General features: G+C 37.1%; 1 protein-coding gene across 1 annotated transcript in view; it reads left to right on the top strand.

The window, feature by feature from the left end:
• Positions 1-19307, top strand: part of LOC103513136 (pituitary homeobox homolog Ptx1-like) — a 56135-nt gene that overhangs the window by 7207 nt on the left and 29621 nt on the right. The window contains exons 4-5 of the mRNA XM_026826424.1: positions 4036-4152; positions 11274-11390. Of these exons, the coding sequence (XP_026682225.1) occupies positions 4036-4152; positions 11274-11390 (234 nt within the window). The remainder of the gene's footprint in view (positions 1-4035; positions 4153-11273; positions 11391-19307) is intronic.

Here is a 19307-nt window from a genome sequence, read left to right as displayed (position 1 = left end):
CAAATTTTAATGTTTGAGGACTCTGCTAGTAGAGTATCCAGTGTTTCTCCCAAAGTAAAAAATTTATTGGTGGAGATGCCAAAATCCCCATGTGTATTAATTTGTATTGGTGGAGATGCCAAAATCCCTCTCCAACTCTCCACATTGTTAGAATCAAAATTCTAAAATCACATTTTATTTGAGGACTCTCCAATGTTTTCTTCTGAGCTACATGAAATCACGAACTTTATCTATCCAGCATCCATACTAGGTAATCCCTCTCCAACTCTCCACATTGTTAGAATCAAAATTCTAAAATCACATTTTATTTGAGGACTCTCCAATGTTTTCTTCTGAGCTACCTACATGAAATCACGAGCTTTATCTATCCAGCATCCATACTGTCTCCCCCTCTTATTTTACCACGATCATAAATTTGTGTTCATGTTGCTCTGTTTGTGCTGTTTACCTAACAGAACAAAAAGCTCCAACTCCCATATGGGGACATGAAAAATACAAAGAAGTGAATGACTAACAAATTATACTTTTTTACTATCCGAACGAAACAAAGTTAACTTAGGAGTGAGGTTTGCAAAAGTTAATGGGGAGGAGGAGGCGACCTCCTAGGGCGGCTCTTGTTGAAATGAAGTCTTCAGAATCAAGCCTTTTGTAGAAGGTCCTTTGATTTTTTTTCTTTTTTTTTAGAATGACTAACAAATTATACTTTTTTACTATCCGAACGAAACAAAGTTAACTTAGGAGTGAGGTTTGCAAAAGTTAATGGGGAGGAGGCGACCTCCTAGGGCGGCTCTTGTTGGAATGAAGTCTTCAGAATCAAGCCTTTTGTAAAAGGTCCTTTGATTTTTTTATTATTTTTTTTTATAAGAGGTTTGACAGAGAGAACTCTAACTGCTATGGTCTTATCGTCCCGAAATCAAGAGAGAAGGAATTTTTTTAAAGAGGTTTAACAGAGGGAACTGTAACTGCTATGGTCTTATCGTCCCGAAATCGAAGAGAGAAGGAAGAGAGGGATAGGAGAAAGCCAGCCGTTCCGAGAACGAACATTATCCCATCAGGATAAAATCCGCCCCGGGCGGGAATCGAACCATTTTAAAGAGGTTTGACAGAGGGAACTGTAACTGCTATGGTCTTATCGTCCCGAAATCGAAGAGAGAAGGAAGCCAGGTGGAAGAAAGTTGACAGAGGGAACTGTAACTGCTATGGTCTTATCGTCCCGAAATCGAAGAGAGAAGGAAGACAGGATAGGAGAAAGCGATTATCGTCCCGAAATCGAAGAGAGAAGGAAGACAGGATAGGAGAAAGCCTGCCGACAGAGGGAACTGTAACTGCTATGGTCTTATCGTCCCGAAATCGAAGAGAGAAGGAAGACAGGATAGGAACACAGAGGGAACTGTAACTGCTATGGTCTTATCGTCCCGAAATCGAAGAGAGAAGGAAGACAGGATAGGAGAAAGCCAGGGGGAACTGTAACTGCTATGGTCTTATCGTCCCGAAATCGAAGAGAGAAGGAAGACAGGATAGGAGAAAGCCAGCCGTTCCGGTCTTATCGTCCCGAAATCGAAGAGAGAAGGAAGACAGGATAGGAGAAAGCCAGCCGTTTCGAGAACGAACATTATCCCATCAGGATAAAATCCGTCCCGGGCGGGAATCGAACCCGCGGCCTAGCGCTTACAAGGCAGACGCGCCACCCGAACATTATCCCATCAGGATAAAATCCGCCCCGGGCGGGAATCGAACCCGCGGCCTAGCGCTTACAAGGCAGACGCAGATTATCCCATCAGGATAAAATCCGCCCCGGGCGGGAATCGAACCCGCGGCCTAGCGCTTACAAGGCAGACGCATTACCCACTAAGCTAACTAGGCTGCCCTTTTTTTTGTATTAAATTGAGTTCAGTAATCAATACAGATTCGTTTTGACCCATCTTTTGGTTCTTTGTCCCAACACCTAATCCTCAGAGTGGGCTTTTTGTGTATGACAATCAGCACAAATGATGTCGTTTCTAGATTATACTGGGCTCTACTTTTTATGACTCTACTTGCACACAGAGGAGCCGAGAAAAGAGAAAAATAGTATACAAATTAATTCATTAATCCAAATTGACAGTTCGGAAAAATATTTTTACACCCCCAACGCTGTTATACCCCCAGAGTTATGTTTCACATTTTGTAACCCTATGTTCCTAATTTATATGATTTTTTTCCTCCTCGATTGAGGGGGGAAATGGATGATTGGATTTTTAAATTGTTTTCATAGTGTCCGCTGTGTGTAATGGAGAAAACCTCTTGTTGTAACCTACAATAACATCTAATGTAGTTCCCATTGATATTGTGTGAACAATATTAGCTGAACTGACCACTATTAAATTGACCACACTTCCATACTCACGTGACCACAAATAAATCACCACCACTGTATGAGAAAATAATTACTTTGTTTACTTTTTATTTTCTATTATTCTCCCTGATACAATGATTCAAATAATGCGATTCAAAGGACAATACTATATGCATATGCAAACACTCTGTCCTCCACCCTTGCTTGAAATGGAAATGCTAAATCAGCTAATAAAAATGGGACAATGGTTCGTGCTAGAAAAGCGATCAATCTTCAATTTTCAATGTTTTTAATTCGTCTTCAACCCTTTTTTTCTGTTTGACCAGTCCGTTGTGTGGTTAGCCTTTGTCAGGATCAGTTGACCAGTGTTATAACGGTTAGGTTCCTTATCGTTTAGTGTTTCCTGTTGAGCATTTTATCTGCTCTTACTTCAATGACCAGATTTTCCCCCAAGGTGGTATGCTCATAGCGATTTCAAGTAAATCTTTATTTCTGGTGATTTAGGTACCTACTGTTGTAATAGTGTGCTTTCCTAATATTATAAATAATACGAGCACCTGTAACAATATTGTCACTCCGAACCAAAGGGGTTGGGTTAGGACTGTTACGAGGTAGGTACCATTAAAACTTTAGTACCTATACATACATAGGTAAGTAGGTATATCTCTAGAAAGTATTGTAGGGATTTTTCAGATTTTTTGGTCGAAATAACGAATAACTGTACTATGTTAGAAAGAGCCACAGATAAGATGCAATGAAAAGCATGCAATAGTCTGTTTTTAATGCTGATATAGGTACCTATATGTATTAGGAAGGAAAGAAATCTATATTTTATATAGATAACTCTCTACAATTTTCTTGTAGGTAATTACCTAGGTGGATAAAAAGTAAAGTTAATAAATACCTACAAAGAGAGAATGGTTGAGTTCCTACCTGTATCTACCAGCAGAGTAGGAATCATTTCGTGTTCGTCCAATGAATAAATTGGGCACTAAATAAATGCACTGTCCAAGTGTCCAAAGAATGATAGGCTCTATAAAGAAAGGGAATTACGGCTTCTTCTCTTGTGAAATGTCACTATTATGGTGAAGATACTGAAGGTAGTGCAGTACCAGATTTATTTGACTTCTGTAATGATCTCCGGAGAGGGCGGACTTAAAAGAGTGGGGGTTTTCTGAACGTTGATTAAAATGTAGGTAAATGTGAATTTTTCTGAATGGTAAATACAATGTAGGTACCTAAATGTGAATCATTTCTGAATGGTTATTATAAGAAGCATTGCCTTCAGACTTTTTGTCACCTGCGAAACGTAGCTCATTACTTGCTTTCTGTTTATACGTACTTTATCAACTTTGGTAATCCTGACATCTCCACTAATTTCACATAAATCACTTTCGAAAAGTTTTATTCATTCAAAAGCCTACATAGGTATTTTTACTATGAATTATTATAAGTATTTAAATGTTTGTTTTTCAAAGTGTCATGAATCAGTGGGTAAATATAAATAATTATTACCTAGATATACATACCTACTTTGCGTTTAGTAACAAATATTGCTTAACCTTTTACACCTTTATTTTTCAACTATGTACCTACTCTGTGTACCAAAGTACCTACTTCGCAAATGACAAATTATTTTGTCGCAATTTTCATTTTACCTTCAATTCATTAACGAAAAATCCGTTTGCTTTTGATTTCAGTATGGGCAGAATCAGGCGATTTCCGAGAAAACTCCCCCCATGTGATGTCGGGCTTAGATCATTCACAACTATCATCCTTTACCAATAGGAATTCAACTAGATCAAAGGATAGGAAAGGTACGTGGGAATTTAACTAAATAATTTATGTCATAGGATCATAGCTCATAGGTATAAAGGTGGGCCCAAACATGGTCGACCGGCTGTCGATCGGGGAGGGCAATCTACGTTGTCGAGGCAGTGTAGACGTGTCAGTCGAAATCGATCGACGTCTATCGATGGCAACTGTGTGTGAACACACCTTGAGAGTAATAAAGGTAACTACTTCTAAAGAATAGTAATTTTTTAGAGGTTTAAAGTTAAAAATTACTGCTTCTGAGGTCTTTAGTGATAGGGATTTTACCCTGGATTAGTCGACATTAACCTGACCAGTCTGAGCAGGTTTGGAAAAGCAGCACGCAATAGCCGCTGGATAGAAGAGATCCTTATCTTGGCATTGTATCCATATGGATACATCCAAATTGCAACACTTTAATGTCATCTGCAGACAAACTTCGTCCATATTTTTAGAAATGACAAAAAGGAACCTCTGGTGAACTGTCTGAGGAACAACTCTGTATAAGTTTGAACTGTGACCCGGCGTTCTGTTATCAGTTCTTATCAGTGTAAAACATCGTGTTTAACATTTCGTTTTGGGTTGTGTGTTATTTGCTAACCGTGCTCTCTCAATGGAGTCAATGGTTACATGCGTCAGAGATTGACTGGGGAAAAAAAAAGGCATTAAATATCTATTTTTGGGGCCTTCTGAGTCTAAAATAGACAATCACCCATCTCCAAAGTAAATAAGGGAAACAAAGAACATAAATGTATTCAACATGTGTGTGTCCCGTCATCCCATGTAAAAACTAAGTTCAAAGCCAACACCGATAAAAACCTGATTACCATTTAAATAGGAAAACGCATTCGTCACAAACAATAATAATTATTATCATAGCAAGGAAAATTATGTTGGGACAATAAAAACAGAAACTTTTCAGTGTTTCCAACACAGAGGAAATTTTTGATAACCCTGATGCAGAAAACGGTCCCTTCTTTCATAGACCTCCTCGGTATCAGCTGTTTCATCGATAGAAAGCTAAAATAGACAATCACCCATCTCCAAAGTAAATAAGGGAAACAAAGAACATAAATGTATTCAACATGTGTGTGTCCCGTCATCCCATATCCCATGTAAAAACTAAGTTCAAAGCCAACACCGATAAAAACCTGATTACCATTTAAATAGAAAAACGCATTCGTCACAAACAATAATAATTATTATCATAGCAAGGAAAATTATGTTGGGACAATAAAAACAGAAACTTTTCAGTGTTTCCAACACAGAGGAGCCGAGAAAAGAGAAAAATCGTATACAAATTAATTCATTAATCCAAATTGACAGTTCGGAAAAATATTTTTACACCCCTAACGCTGCTATACCCCCAGAGTTATGTTTCACATTTTGTAACCCTATGTTCCTAATTTATATGATCGCTGTTATACCCCCAGAGTTATGTTTCACATTTTGTAACCCTTATGTTCCTAATTTATATGATTTTTTCCTCCTCGATTGAGGGGGGAAATGGATGATTGGATTTTTAAATTGTTTTCATAGTGTCCGCTGTGTGTAATGGAGAAAACCTCTTGTTGTAACCTGGATATCTTTTGTCCTCCTCGATTGAGGGGGGAAATGGATGATTGGATTTTTAAATTGTTTTCATAGTGTCCGCTGTGTGTAATGGAGAAAACCTCTTGTAATCTGGATATCTTTTCACATTCTTGACAGAAAAATGAGAACTTGGAAGTTGTTGCTCTCAGATCTCGGCTCAAGGGTGGTTGATAATTGTTTTGAAGGTTGCTTCATTATAATTGTTTTGGACGAAATAAGGTGTCTCTCGAATAAACTGAAGAATAATTGCTGGCTTTTCCCGGCAACACTCGGGCTTTTTTAGGTTAATTTGAGTCGGCGTGGCCGGTAGTTTGTCGCCGAATGGAGGGTTAAACCCCCGTAACTAAAAACCTTAGGAGTTATACATCAGGAATATTAAAACTCAATCAAACTACTAGTTGTTTCGTGAACTGTAGAACTCACTCGGAAAAAAAAAAAACTTTTTGGGGTCCCCAGAGGACCGATCGGGGCCCAAAATATAATGAGCAAATTGCCTTCATGCGTTGTTTCCGTCCTTCCAAGTTCCAGTAAACACAAAGTCATAGTTAAGCAGAACTTGTAAATAGGTCTATGTATATATTTAATAACAGTTGTAGATAGGTCTATGTATATTTAATAACAGTTGTAGATAGGTTTATGTACATATTTACACCAGTTGTAGCTAATTGCTGTAAATTATCGAAACCACTCTCCTCTGATATCTGTGAAACATCTTGTCGTATTTTGCTTGAGTTTTGTGTATTTGATTAGGTCACACTGGAGTGTGAAATATTTACTCAGTGATAGGGAATGTTAGGTAATTTATGACTTTATTGTTAGTCAGGAGAGTAATAAACTTGACTGATATCAAATTGCGCCGATGATCCACCAACATCATGAGGTGATATTTCGTGTGTTCGAAGCCAAAGGTTGTTCAGATTTTTCTAATGGGAATTCGGTTGTGTTAAGCACAAATCCTTGTCACAAATCTCGTTACTCGTTGTTCCACAACACACGTACTACAAATTAATTACCTACTTGAGTTGAGCTCGAACCACCAACCTCCTGACACAAGGTCCACGGTGTACACTACTGAAATTAGATGAGGATTTTTTCTAATGAGATTTCTCTATTCTTCTCTACGCTGAACGAGTAGTGTAGTTGTCCTACAATATTATGGGAAAACTTACACAGTGTACATCAGACTTTTTCAAACATATTGGTGTACATTAGAACCGGTGCACATAGAAACATACTGAAGTACATAGAAAAATACTAGTGTACATAGAAACAGACACCGTGTAATAGAACTGACCGGGGAGGGCTAAATTAAAGTGGGCGCATTGAAACTGGATGTGATATAATATTTCGTCTGCTTTCCTCTCGATGGCATTTCATAATGTTACATTAATACTGACATCTCTCACAGAACTTCTGAAACAGTCCTCCATAATTGATAATATGTATTGGTTCGTGTCAATGTTTGCTGATGTGACAAACAGTTTTCTGGACCTATAGGAAAACTTTTTCTGTGCTGTATAGGGAAAATCTCACTCTTACTTTTTATTTCCTCTATCAAGTTAATGGCAAATTTTAGTTGACCTAATGTCTCCATGTTACCAAGTGCCTACGTAACGATTGACTATTTCCTTTTGCCCTGTTATGGCCGAGTAATAAACTTGACTGATATCAAATTGCGCCGATGAACCATCATCATCATGAGGTGATATGTCGTGTGTTCGAAGCCAAAAAGGTTGTTCAGATTTTTCTAATGGGAATATTCAGTTGTGTTAAGCATAAATCCTTGTCACAAATCTCGTTCCTCGTTGTTCCACAACACACGTACTACAAATTAATTACTTGAGTTGAGCTCGAACCACCAACCTCCTGACCCAAGGTCCACCGTGTACCTACACTACTGAAATTAGATGAGGATTTTTTCTAATGAGATTTCTCTATTCTTCTCTACCAGTCTTTTATTCTAATTCTCTACATTATGAATTTATTGATAGTTCACTACTTCTGCTATCATCTGTATATTTCTCTTTATTAATGAAGTCGGTCGAATCGGCGCAATTCGAACATCATCATAAACTTATCAGTGCAGCACAATTCCATGCTCTGTCATCATTAGGATCATCAAAAGAGGAAACAAATAGAGTGTGTACGAATCTAAAAAATTACTCAACAAGTACCCAACAGTGCTTAATTGGTCGGGTTTAAGTTCTATAATAATCAACCATGTGATGGTCAATGAGGAACTTTGGGTGGAATTTGGGCTCCAAAATGTTGATTTTGGGTTAAATAATAAGTCACTGGGTTTATTGCATATCTTCTTCTGTGATTCCTTTGCATTAAGTATTATTAATACATAATTTCTTCTTTGGGTTCCCTAGTGCCACTGTTCTTATTCCAGTCACCCAGTTTGAGCCTTCTAGCATTATTAGATTCCTGCTGACGTCTGTGGTACCTACTGGGTTCAAATCCCTACAGGGCCAGAAAATTTCTGGCCAAACTTTTCCGTTCCGGGATAGGCATGGGTGTCAAATAATGTGCCTTGATGTAATGGAAAGCGGTCCAAAAAGAATTCTAGATAGCTAGTTATATATTTACAAGACTCACAAACCCTTCTCAATCTCAACTATTATAACAATAATAATTACGACATAATTACAAATAGTCCCTCCCTCTTTCACTACTGAAAATTTCGAGACACAAGCTCAGCTTTCCTCCCTTTCTCTCTCCCATCCTGCCATATTTCCACTCTCTCCCCCTCCCGAATTCCATATTTAGGGGAACAAGCTGGGCCCGTCCCTCCGGGAATTTTTTACCCCGTAGGTAGTTTATTCGATCGTGGTTAAAGAAAATCAGTACCTATGTTCCTACCTAATTTGTTTATTATTCAGTTTATTATTATTGATTTGATTTTTGAATTTACTTTCATGTAATGATTTAAAATCAAGACTAGGAAGGACGGACTAAAAACGAGAGTTTTCGTGGGAGATGAAGTTAGTGAGAGGAAGAGTTGAAGTGGAGAATAGAGGGGGAGAATTGACAGTGAGGGGAATTCAGAGGGAAATTTTCAGGGTGAAGGAATATTTTTTTTTTTTTTATAGGTACCTATATTTATTATTACTTCCCATTTCTTTATGGTTACCATCCTTAATTAAAACAATTAAGGTTTTTTATGGTCATTACCATTACGTATGTAACTACCTACCTCCTACTGCGTACGACTTCGGGGATTTGTATAGGTACCATTGCATCTTGGATCTTGGTCCATTTGGATTTGTAAATCTCCCTGCCAGCTACATTTTAAGTGTCGTGAATTAGACGCACTTAATCTTTTTTTATTTAGCTTCCTCAGATCCCTATCTAATAAAAGAAATGGGAGTATAAGAAAAATTCTACAATATTGTAGAGATCCGTGTAAGAATAACTACAAATTGGTGGGGATGTCAAAACCCCTCTCCTTCATAGGGTTTAAATTCGGATAACAAATTTTAATGTTTGAGAACTCTGTTAGTAGAGTATCCAGTGTTTCTCCCAAAGTAAAAAAAAATACAAATAGGAGAGGAAGATAAATTACAATTTTGTAACCACGTCAGGAGATGCGACATTATTCAGCATCTCGAACGTGACTTTTACTCAAGAAAACAAGAAATTGTAAAACAAGAAATTATAAAATGAAAAATACTGTCAACTCTGAAATCTTGGAGATACGCCCAACAGTGTTCCTGAAGTCTATAAAAATTTCGACAAAAATCACACGAGAAAAATCAAAAAATAAATAATAATAATAAAAACACTGTTAGGTAATATGGGTACGTAATAGTTAAGTCTGAGAAATAAAACTTGGTAATTTGATGGGTTTTTGCTTTTTCGGGAGGGAATATTTGTTGTAAAAATAGAGCTGTATTTTCACACGCAACGACTCATGTAGAATAATGTAGGTAGATACCCTATTTGTTGTGTAAATAAATAGACTGGAAATTATATTAAGGAGGTAAAAATTAAAATACCTACTAAAACAGGTATTAAAATGACCAGATTTTCCAGAAGGCGTTAAATTACTATCTCGATATTTACCTCTTTAGGTAATTGGGATTAGAATTGAATTGTTCCTGATAAAGAAGACAAAAAAAATGATTTTTGTAGACGGTACCTACCTACAGAAATTCCAACAAAACGAAAATGGCGTTCAGAAATTTTGATCCAAATAACGCCCGACATTCCTTAAAATCCTTAAATAATCATCATCAGTTGTTCTCTAAATAAATAAAAATTTCATCTAACTCAATAAATTATGAAAAAAAGTCCCCCCAACAGGTGTGGGGGTACTATGTATAATAATCATCTCTGTATCCTTTTGTCGGTTTCAGGAAAAACAGGAATCAAGATGGTGAGAGCTTAATTTTTGAGAGACTCTTTTCCGTGAACAATATCATATCTATTACACTATGGTAGAAATAAGCAACAATATTTTCAATTATTAAATTTACCTATTTGAAAAAAAATTCTGGATTTCTAGTCTATTGAAAACTGCTTGAAATTGAAGTAAACTTACCTAAGAGATCTATCTAGTTCCTAGATATAACTTTGGTTAACGTTAACACTAATCTAAATTATAACCAACTGTATCATATGAATCATGTCCCTAGAGCCTAAATCCAAAGTTTCAGCCATTGGTCCGTGTGTGTGTGTCTGTCTGTCTGTAAACAAACAATATCTCGAGAACTGGTTAGGATCGGTGCAACGGTTGGCGGCATTTTACCGCTTTTTGGCGGTTTTCGGTGTAATTTAACAATATCTCGGGAACGGCAAAAGCTAAAGACTTGAAATTTGGTATGTAGTTCACAAATGTGACAAGGATGCAACACAAAACGTTTGGTTAAAATAGGTGCTGCGATTGGTGGTATTTTGACCGCTTTTTGGCGGTTTTCTACCGTCTTTTGGCGGTTTTCAGCTATATCGACTAAACGGTTGAGCTAAAGACTTGAAATTTGGTATGTAGTTCACAAATGTGACAAGGATGCAACACAAAACGTTTGGTTGAAATAGGTGCTGCGGTTGGTGGTATTTTGACCGCTTTTTGGCGGTTTTCTACCGTTTTTTTGGCGGTTCTCAGCTATATCGACTAACTGTATCATATGAATCATTTGATAAATTTGATTTAATTTGGAAAAATGTGATTTTAATACTAAACAAAAATAATCAGGTACCTATTTTATCCTCCGGAATCTCCGGTCGTTAACAGACTAAATTCGGGAATTCTAATCCCTTATAGGTACACAAACGGCAAGTTAGGGTAAAAGAACACTCAAATAAGCATCATTCAATAGGATAAGGAAAGTCGTGTGATGTTCACACCAGATTTTTTTTTTTCTCCTCCTCTTCTCTAACCCTTTTTACAACTTTTTCTCTTTGTTTCTCCTTTTTTGTCCGAGAGTTGTCCTCCTTCTTTTTTTGATTTATTCGATAATAATTGCTGTTATGGATTACACAAATAGCAAATCAATTCATTAACGAAAAATCCGTTTGCTTTTGATTTCAGTATGGGCAGAATCAGGCGATTTCCGAGAAAACTCCCCCCATGTGATGTCGGGCTTAGATCATTCACAACTATCATCCTTTACCAATAGGAATTCAACTAGATCAAAGGATAGGAAAGGTACGTGGGAATTTAACTAAATAATTTATGTCATAGGATCATAGCTCATAGGTATAAAGGTGGGCCCAAACATGGTCGACCGGCTGTCGATCGGGGAGGGCAATCTACGTTGTCGAGGCAGTGTAGACGTGTCAGTCGAAATCGATCGACGTCTATCGATGGCAACTGTGTGTGAACACACCTTGAGAGTAATAAAGGTAACTACTTCTAAAGAATAGTAATTTTTTAGAGGTTTAAAGTTAAAAATTACTGCTTCTGAGGTCTTTAGTGATAGGGATTTTACCCTGGATTAGTCGACATTAACCTGACCAGTCTGAGCAGGTTTGGAAAAGCAGCACGCAATAGCCGCTGGATAGAAGAGATCCTTATCTTGGCATTGTATCCATATGGATACATCCAAATTGCAACACTTTAATGTCATCTGCAGACAAACTTCGTCCATATTTTTAGAAATGACAAAAAGGAACCTCTGGTGAACTGTCTGAGGAACAACTCTGTATAAGTCTGAATCCCGTGATGTTCACACAAATTACTCTAGACTCACATGAAGAATTACGTCAAAAAAGGACGAAAAAAATCTCTGCCAAGATAAGGGTTTTAAACATTAAAAATGGTTGCTACTTGCACGATTTCAATAATTCTAGTAACACTCGTATGTAAATAGAGCTAGGAAATACCATCGTGTTGTTATCTGGCATAGTTTCCATTCCTCAGGACCAAATTGAGTTGACTCACCTGATTCCAAAGCGAGCTACAGATAAAACGGTCCAATATTTGCCTTGTCTGACAAGATTGAGTGATCTGTTCTAAGAACCTAGTATCTTGTGGAGGCGCATAGTTTAGTCTTGTTAGTAAACACTATGTTCTCTTTATCGAATGGTATTCCGGTACAAGACATTAGTATTTGACTATCTTGTGTTGAAAACAGGGGATATGCTAACCTGTAGGTTTGTTATAATATGTGATTTATTATAATAGTAGGTAGATATATCTGAAAATAATCATAGGTACTAGTTTTTGGTGTTGCTTCCCTTCTGACAGAAATGTAGGAACTTCTAATAAGAAGAATTGGTAGATACCTACTAATATAAATATGTACCTACATATATCGAACAAATCAAATTTAGCAACTTTATGTAGGTATATAATAAATTATACTTAGGGTAGATTTCAACAGTACTTTTTTAGCTCTTGGAAGGCCTGTTAAGCTAACAGTCTGTAAGTTACATTTGATTTGTACCTACAGGTTTAAGAGGGCTGTTGAAGGGTGGTTGATAATATTGTTTTGAAGGTTGCTTCATTATAATTGTTTTGGACGAAATAAGAATAGAATAGAATATACCTTGTTTATCCTGCTCGAATGAGACTAGAAAGTCCCTTTACCCCAGCAGTCTAAACAAGGTCTCGTGTATTTTATGGGTTTAACATTTTACAATGCATAATTATTACAATAGACCTTGCTTAGGTGTCTCTCGGTGTCTCTCGAATAAACTGAAGAATAATTGCTGGCTTTTCCCGGCAACACTCGGGCTTTTTTAGGTTAATTTAAGTCGGCGTGGCGGGTAGTTTTTCGCCGAATGGAGGGTTAAACCCCCGTAACAAAAGACCTCAGGAGTTATACATCAGGAATATTAAAACTCAATCAAACTACTAGTTGTTTTGTGAACTGTAGAACTCACTCGGAAAAAAAAACTTTTTGGGGTCCCCAGAGGACCGATCGGGGCCCAAAATATAATGAGCAAATTGCCTTCATGCGTTGTTTTCGTCCTTCCAAGTTCCAGTAAACACAAAGTCATAGTTAAGCAGAACTTGTAAATAGGTCTATGTACATATTTAATAACAGTTGTAGATAGGTTTATGTACATATTTACACCAGTTGTAGTTAATTGCTGTAAATTATCGAAACCACTCTCCTCTGATATCTGTGAAACATCTTGTCGTATTTTGCTTGAGTTTTGTGTATTTGATTAGGTCACACTGGAGTGTGAAATATTTACTCAGTGATAGGGAATGTTAGGTAATTTATGACTTTATTGTTAGTCAGGAGAGTAATAAACTTGACTGATATCAAATTGCGCCGATGAACCACCAACATCATGAGGTGATATGTCGTGTGGTCGAAGCCAAAGGTAGTTCAGATTTTTCTAATGGGAATTCAGTTGTGTTAAGCATAAATCCTTCTCACAAATCTCGTTCCTCGTTGTTCCACAACACACGTACCTACTACAAATTAATTACTTGAGTTGAGCTCGAACCACCAACCTCCTGACCCAAGGTTCACCGTGTACACTACTGAAATTAGATGAGGATTTTTTCTAATGAGATTTCTCTATTCTTCTTTACCAGTCTTTTATTCTAATTCTCTACATTATGAATTTATTGATAGTTCACTACTTCTGCTATCATCTGTATATTTCTCTTTATGAAATCGGTCAAATCGGCGCAATTCGAACATCATCATAAACTTATCAGTGCAGCACAATTCCATGCTCTGTCATCATTAGGATCATCAAAAGAGGAAGTAAACAGAGTGTGTACGAATCTAAAAAACTACTCAACAAGTACCCAATAGTGCTTGATTGGTTGGGTTTAAGTTCTATAATAATCAAATAATCATCAAATCATCACCCATGAACCATGTGATGGTCAATGAGGAACTTTGGGGGAAATTTGGGCTCCAAAATGTTGATTTTGGATTAAATAAAAAGTCACTGGGTTTATTGCATATCTTCTTTTGTGATTCCTTTGCATATCTATTAAGTATCTATTAAGTAGGTATTAATACATAATTTCTTCTTTGGGTTCCCCAGTGCCACTGTTATTCCAGTCACCCGGTTTGAACCTTGTAGCATTATTGGGTTCAAATCCCGACAGGACCAGAAATTTTCTGGCCAAATTTTTCCGTTCCGGGATAAGCATGGGTGTCAAAGAATGTGCCTTGATGTAATGGAAAGCGGTCCAAAAAGAATTCTAGATAGGTAGTTACATATTTACAAGATCTCACAAACCCTTCTCAACTATTATAACAATAATAATTACGACATAATTACAAATAGGAGAGAGGAAGATAAATTACAATTTTGTAACCACGTCAGGAGATGCGACATTATTCAGCATCTCGAACGTGACTTTTACTCGAGAAAACAAGAAATTGTAAAACAAGAAATTATAAAACGAAAAATACTGTCAACTCTCAAATCTTGGAGATACGCCCAACAGTGTTCCTAAAGTCTATAAAAAATTCGACAGAAATCACACGAGAAAAATGGAAAAATAAATACCCAACAATAAAAACACTGTTAGGTAATATGGATACGTAATAGTCAAGTCTGAGAAATAAAATTTGGTAATTTGATGGGTTTTTGCTTTTGCTTTTTCGGGAGGGAATATTTTTTGTTGTAAAAATAGAGCTGTATTTTCACAAGCAACGACTCATGTAGATACGTAGATACCCTATTTGTTGTGTAAATAAATAGACTGCAAATCATATTAGGTAAGGAGGTAAAAATTAAAATACTAAAATAGATACTAAAGATCAGAATGACCACATTTTCCAGAAGGCGTTAAATTACTATCTCGATATTTATACCTACCTAATTTGTTTAATATTCAGTTTATTATTATTGATTTGATTTTTGATTTTACTTTCATGTAATGATTTAAATCAAGACTAGAGCCCGTTCACCCTTTATTCCCAATATAATGTTCAAGTCACCCATCCATTTATTGGCCTTGCTCGGCGTAGCTTAACATAGATGACTCTAAAACCGGTCTTGAACTATCGACTGAAGTGTTATCTAAAACTTTCTCGCTTTGAGTTCATAGGTCGTCGCGGGTGCGACAAATTTCGAGATCAGAGCTCATTTGTGTGAGAAAATGTGAAAAAAATCCCCCCAAAACCAGTTTTTTTGGTTTTTTCGCTTTATGGTTTTCTGGACAAAATTTGCACCACCACTTTCGTGTTCCTGGTAAAAAGACCTTTAATTTGATATATAGGTCGACCAGGTTTGGGACATGTCAGGGAGAGCGTAGCGCGACCGTGTGTGTGGTGGGTGTGTGAGATGGGTGTGTGTGTGTGGTGTGATGAGTGTGTGTGTGGTGTGATGGGTGTGTGTGGTGTGTGATGTGTGTGGCGTGTGTGTGTGTGGTGTGATGAATGTGTGGTGTGTGTGTGGTGGTCCCGTACAAAGGACAGGTCAACCACTAGTTATTACTATTGTAATTTAATAAAGGAAGGACGGACTAAAAACGAGAGTTTTCGTGGGAGATGAAGTTAGTGAGAGGAAGAGTTGAAGTGGAGAATCGAGGGGGAGAATTGACAGTGAGGGGAATTCAGAGGGAAATTTTCAGGGTGAAGGAATTAGGGGGAAGAGTTCACAGGGGGAAAGTTAAGGGTGGAGGAATTGGGGGTGGGGAAAATGAAGATGATGGCGGAATGTTAGAGAGATAACATAGGGTGTTGCTAAGGCTGGTGGCAGTGGAGGTGGTGAAACTGAGGGGACTTTTACCTTCGAGTTTGGAGTTCATCGGAAAGTGTATGAAGATGATGGCGGAATGTTAGAGAGATAACATAGGGTGTTGCTAAGGCTGGTGGCAGTGGAGGTGGTGAAACTGAGGGGACTTTTTACCTTCGAGTTTGGAGTTCATCGGAGGTGCAGATTTTTACTTTCTGTAATGAGAAATGAGAAAATATTGTAATCGGTCCGAATTTTCAAATTTGGTTGGAATATTCGGTTTAGGGTCCCCTGAGTTCTTTTTTTCTCTCTGACAGTGTGTGAACACTGTGTGAAAGATTTTACTTGGAATAAGGACGAACTTCTTTTTGTTAATAACTTCTAGAGATCGTCATACCTTTTGTGTAAGAAGAAGAACGAGATGAAAGAAAAGAGAAAGGAGAAGAAGATACTCGTATAAGAAGCGGAAAAGGGTGAAGAAAATAACAAATGGAGACCATCACGAAGACGCGAATAATTATAAGAAGAAGACGAAGACGAAGAAGAAGAAGAAGAAGAAGAAGACGAAGAAGAAGAAGAAGAAGAAAGGAGAGGAGAGAGGGTTAAAATAAAAGATGGCAGTAAGAGTTGCTTTAGAAAATACACACACACAAAACAAGAAAAGGGGAATCGAGAGAAAGACGGAAGATGGGAGAAAGAGCAGGGGAGGAAATATGAGGGAAAATAAATGAAATGAACCCGAAAACAAAAGAGCTGTACCAACAAGGATGAGACTGGTGCAGGCCTGGTTTTAATGAAGCTAAACCAGGCTGCAGGCTTTTTATGAAAAAAAAAATAAAAAATAAAAATACTAATAATAATAAAAAAAATCTTAGCTCATTAGACTCATTATCTATTTTGATCTGATGAAGACCAAAGTTATCCACAAATCATCCACAAATTATTTGACAGAGAACAATTTGAATCAAGATTGGTCTGGACCGTCGGTATTAAATCAATGATAATTTATTATGTGGTCATTTTCATGAGTTCTCACACCATGTACTAATTAGGCTATACCTACCTTTGATTGTCTAGTTGGTAGGTACCTTAAGATTAAGTGGATTATTTTCATCATAGTATTAGGCGGATCAATCATCAACAGGGGGCCGTAACCTAAAACAGCTAGAAGAGAACCTCTATAACTCTCTAGCAATGCTAAAAATACAAGTAGGTAGTATAGATATTTATGTATCTTGATCTTGATATTTATGTATCTTGACCTTGATCTTTGATAATATCTAAATACCGAGGTATTACCTACCTACTTACCTACAAATGGCTCATCCTAAGCCCTAACCTAAGTCTAACTTCCTCCCGGATTTGCTCAACACAACTCAAGTAGGTAAACAAATTAGAATCGAGTTAAGAGAACCTAAGTAAATAATACCATTTATTGAAACTAAGCGTGCGTCTCCCATTTACTAATGGAGGGATGAGAAACGTGTATTTAAGGAGAAAAAACTGAGGAGAAAGGGAAAGAATTGAGAAAGGGGAAAAGGGAGAAAGGGAAAAAGAGTGGATAAGAAGGAAAAGTTAATGGTGCTTGATACCAACTAAGACAAATAGAGGGAGGGAAATTTTTTGAGATGGTCTGGGAGTTGGGAAGATATAAGGATGATTTATTCCCTCGCTCCAGAAAGTTTTGAAGCTCTGGGAAGAGCTTTTTGCTGTGGAGGAACTCGGTCGATTTATTGACAATGCTGGAACGGGGTTTTGTTTTTCTTTTCGGTGCAGAATTGGCTATGTGTGTACCTAACTTGTTCTTCTTCCTCGCAATCCTCGCTTTTTCCTGTGTTCAGACGAGGTTCGTCTTTTCGGTGCAGAATTGGCTATGTGTGTACCTAACTTGTTCTTCTTCCTCGCAATCCTCGCTTTTTCCTGTGTTCAGACGAGGTTCAGTGTCTTTCGTCAACTTCTCAATCAGCTCTGGGGTGATTTTTTTGACATTTGATTTTGGCTCCAAAAAGTTGACTCGTAAAATTATTTGGGAATAAAAAAAAAAAAAATCGAATTGTAATAATAATTGATCTGTTAAGCACAAGTGCCTGTCACAAATGTCGTTCCCCGATTATTACACTTCACTTAATTTATTTTGTCATGACTTGGAAACGAACCACAAACATCTCTCTCTCTCTCTCTCTCTCTCTCTCTTTCTATTTGTAGGCAGGTACATAATAATATATGTTATACCAACATGATGTTTTCTATCTCTATAGATTAGAACTTACATATTACATATGTACCTCGGTATCAAAGCGAGCTACAGATAAAACGGTCCAATATTTGCCTTGTCTGACAAGATTGAGTGATCTGTTCTAAGAACCTAGTATCTTGTGGAGACGCATAGTTTAGTCTTGTTAGTAAATACAATGTTCTCTTTATCGAATGGTATTCCGGTACAAGACGTTGGTATTTGACTATATATTTGCCTTGTCTGACAAGATTGAGTGATCTGTTCTAAGAACCTAGTATCTTGTGGAGGCGCATAGTTTAGTCTTGTTAGTAAACACAATGTTCTCTTTATCGAATGGTATTCCGGTACAAGACGTTGGTATTTGACTATCTTGTGTTGATAACAGGGGATATGCTAACCTGTACTGTAGGTTTATTATAATATATGATTTATTATAATAGTAGGTAGATATATCTGAAAATAACAATAGGTACTAGTTTTTGGTGTTGCTTCCCTTCTGACAGAAATGTAGGAACTTCTAATAATAAGAAGAATTGGTAGATACTAATATAAATATGTACATACCTATATCGAACAAATCAAATTTAGCAACTTATGTAGGTATAATAAATTATACTTAGGGTATATTTCAACAGTACTTTTTTAGCTCTTGGAAGGCCTGTTAAGCTAACAGTCTGTAAGTTACATTTAGATTTCAACAGTACTTTTTTAGCTCTTGGAAGGCCTGTTAAGCTAACAGTCTGTGAGTTACATTTGATTTGTATAGGATTAAGAGGGCTGTTAATAGCTAACAGGCTGTTAGGAGATAAAAAGTAGGTTAGAGAAACCCACGCTTACTCGTACAACTTCCTGATTTTAATAGGGTTAGGTGGCCTGCAAAAACTATCATCTCCGAATGCTCTCTTTCCAGGTCGCATTCTCCCCATCGAACCCTAGATATATCTGAAAATAATCATAGGTACTAGTTTTTGGTGTTGCTTCCCTTCTGACAGAAATGTAGGAACTTCTAATAAGAAGAATTCGTAGATACTAATATCTATCGAACAAATCAAATTTATCAACTTATGTATAAATTATACTTAGGGTAGATTTCAACACTACTTTTTTAGCTCTTGGAAGGCCTGTTAAGCTAACAGTCTGTGAGTTACATTTGATTTGTATAGGATTAAGAGGGCTGTTAATAGCTAACAGGCTGTTAGGAGATAAAAAGTAGGTTAGAGAAACCCA

Source organism: Diaphorina citri, unplaced genomic scaffold (assembly GCF_000475195.1).
Source record: "Diaphorina citri unplaced genomic scaffold, Diaci psyllid genome assembly version 1.1 scaffold929, whole genome shotgun sequence".
Classification (NCBI taxonomy): Eukaryota; Metazoa; Arthropoda; class Insecta; order Hemiptera; family Psyllidae; genus Diaphorina; species Diaphorina citri.
The sequence above is the reverse complement of the archived record's forward strand: the minus strand, read 5'-3'. Positions and strand labels throughout refer to the sequence as shown.